A 2,008-nucleotide genomic window follows, 5' to 3' on the forward strand; every position below is an offset into this window, starting at 1 on the left:
GGCAGCAATATAAGGAATTGTTTGGAATGCTTAGTCAGAACAGATAAAAAAGGATGTGACCAATGAATTATTGTAACCTATCAGAGTATTAGATAACCTATTCTACAGTAAACAGGAAGAATTTACTTACGGATTTCCTTCACTCATTTCAGAAGAGAGAAAAATTTGTCTTCAAAAGCAAAGGAAAAAGTTAAATAAATATAGCAAAATATTAATACTGTAGTAATAGTAGGGAAGGGAATGATTATAGCCAACCTACCTTGCTGAAAACTATCTGACATAAAAATCAAACTTTTTCTCCATTATCATTTGCACAAAATTAAAGTTGCTTCACATCAAGAGGAGCAGAAAGCCACTAAAACATTTTCTTTCAAAGGTGAGCATCAGAGAAAGGAGGAAAAAATAGAGACAGCTCACTCAAAGAGGTCCTCAAACATGTGTTGTCCCACCACTATGTATGCTTCCTTTTCTTCTGGTGTCATCTGGGCTACCAGCTCTGGCCATTGACTCACTTCACTGTAGGAGAATGGACAGCCAGCCACTATGACAACGGGGTCATCTGCTACTTCTTCAAACTCCTCCTCCTCTTCCTCATCCTCTTCTCGACAATGTACAGCCACAGCCGCAGGACGGGGTGGAGAATCATCATCTGACTCACTGGTCTCACTCTCTGAGTCACTGCCATTGGCGTTGGTCACAGGAGCAGCTGCCCCCACTGAACCAGCCGCTGCAGAGAGAGTCTTCTTCTCGTGAATAAGCAGTGCTCGCATGACCTCCTCATTATCATCAGGCCCTGCACGGCTTTCCTCACGCTCCTGAAATGCATCTATATCTATGCCACCTTCTTTCGTCTCTTCAGAACTATACGCCCCTTGGACAGTGCTCTCTTTCAACCAAATGGGCCTCTCTTCGGCAGATTTCCCCTCTAGTGAGGCTCGATGAAGATCTTCTTGGTCATCCATGTTAATGACAACATTCTGAGTGTGTAAGTCCTCATAAGAGGGACCTTTGGTGGTCCATGCTTTCCAGTGGTGCCCACCTGCCAGGCCAGCAGCTCCAGCAGTATATGCTGGACGGTTCTTGCTCTGTTTCAGAGCTGGGATTTCTGTGGGTTTTGGCTCAAGTATTTCATAGGCCAAGTTCACATCCTCTGTCTCCAGAAGCAATGCATAAATGGGCTCAATTTATTCATTAAACCTTGCCAAAAGTGTGAGTGCATCTTTTTTGGGCATTGCTGATTCATCCTCCTCTACCTCTGTATGGCAAAAAGTACAGCAGAAAGTTCCTGTCATGGGATCAAAGAGCTGATTAGCTTCTAAGTCTGCGAAAGTACTACTACAGACAAGACATTTGAAGGAGGCCCAGTTGGTGGAATCTCTCTCATCGGTATCAATCCTCCTTCTCATGTGATCCAATTTATATTTTACCACATTAACAAGAGTATGGTAATTGATAAAATAGTAGTTATGGCCAGTGGTTTTCCCATCTGCATCAGTCTCTATCCTCATTCTGCATTTGATAAACTTGTCTCCCTTTAAATTATTCAAAACTGATTGAAGTTGCTTCCAATCAAACTTGAGCAGCTCCAACACATCTTCTTCTTTCACACAGGGGTTCTGAATCAAGATGTCCAAGGCCAAGGCATGCTCAATGCCATAAAATCCCCGGATTACATATTTGGCTAACCTCTTCAATGCTGCTGGAACCTTGGTGAGGACCTCTGGGTCCACCATCTTTAGCAGCAAATTCCAACTTTAATACACGAAGCAAATCTTCGAATACTCCCACTACAGCTTCCCTCAGGGATTCAACTACTGGCTTAAAAGAGTCATGCCACTTGTGCAACAAAGAAAATGCTTTATTCCTGCGACCAGCTTTGGAAACCACCCGCTAACTTTAACCAGAACAGTCAATCAGTCTATGATTTTCATTATTCAGTTCTGTTGAAGAATATTCTGTAATGGGTACAGAATAGAGTTCTTTTGTTTGTTACTCAGGAAAACCAGTG

General features: G+C 42.7%; 1 protein-coding gene across 1 annotated transcript; it reads right to left on the minus strand.

Moving 5' to 3' along the window:
- Nucleotides 1-413: 413 nt before the first annotated feature.
- Nucleotides 414-1,733, minus strand: LOC128560278 (general transcription factor IIE subunit 1-like). Its single transcript, XM_053553851.1, is given in 1 exon segment — nt 414-1,733. A coding segment is annotated over 1 exon segment (1,320 nt).
- Nucleotides 1,734-2,008: the final 275 nt, after the last annotated feature.

The sequence above is a fragment of the Nycticebus coucang genome, chromosome 11 (genome assembly GCF_027406575.1).
Source record: "Nycticebus coucang isolate mNycCou1 chromosome 11, mNycCou1.pri, whole genome shotgun sequence".
Taxonomy (NCBI): Eukaryota; Metazoa; Chordata; class Mammalia; order Primates; family Lorisidae; genus Nycticebus; species Nycticebus coucang.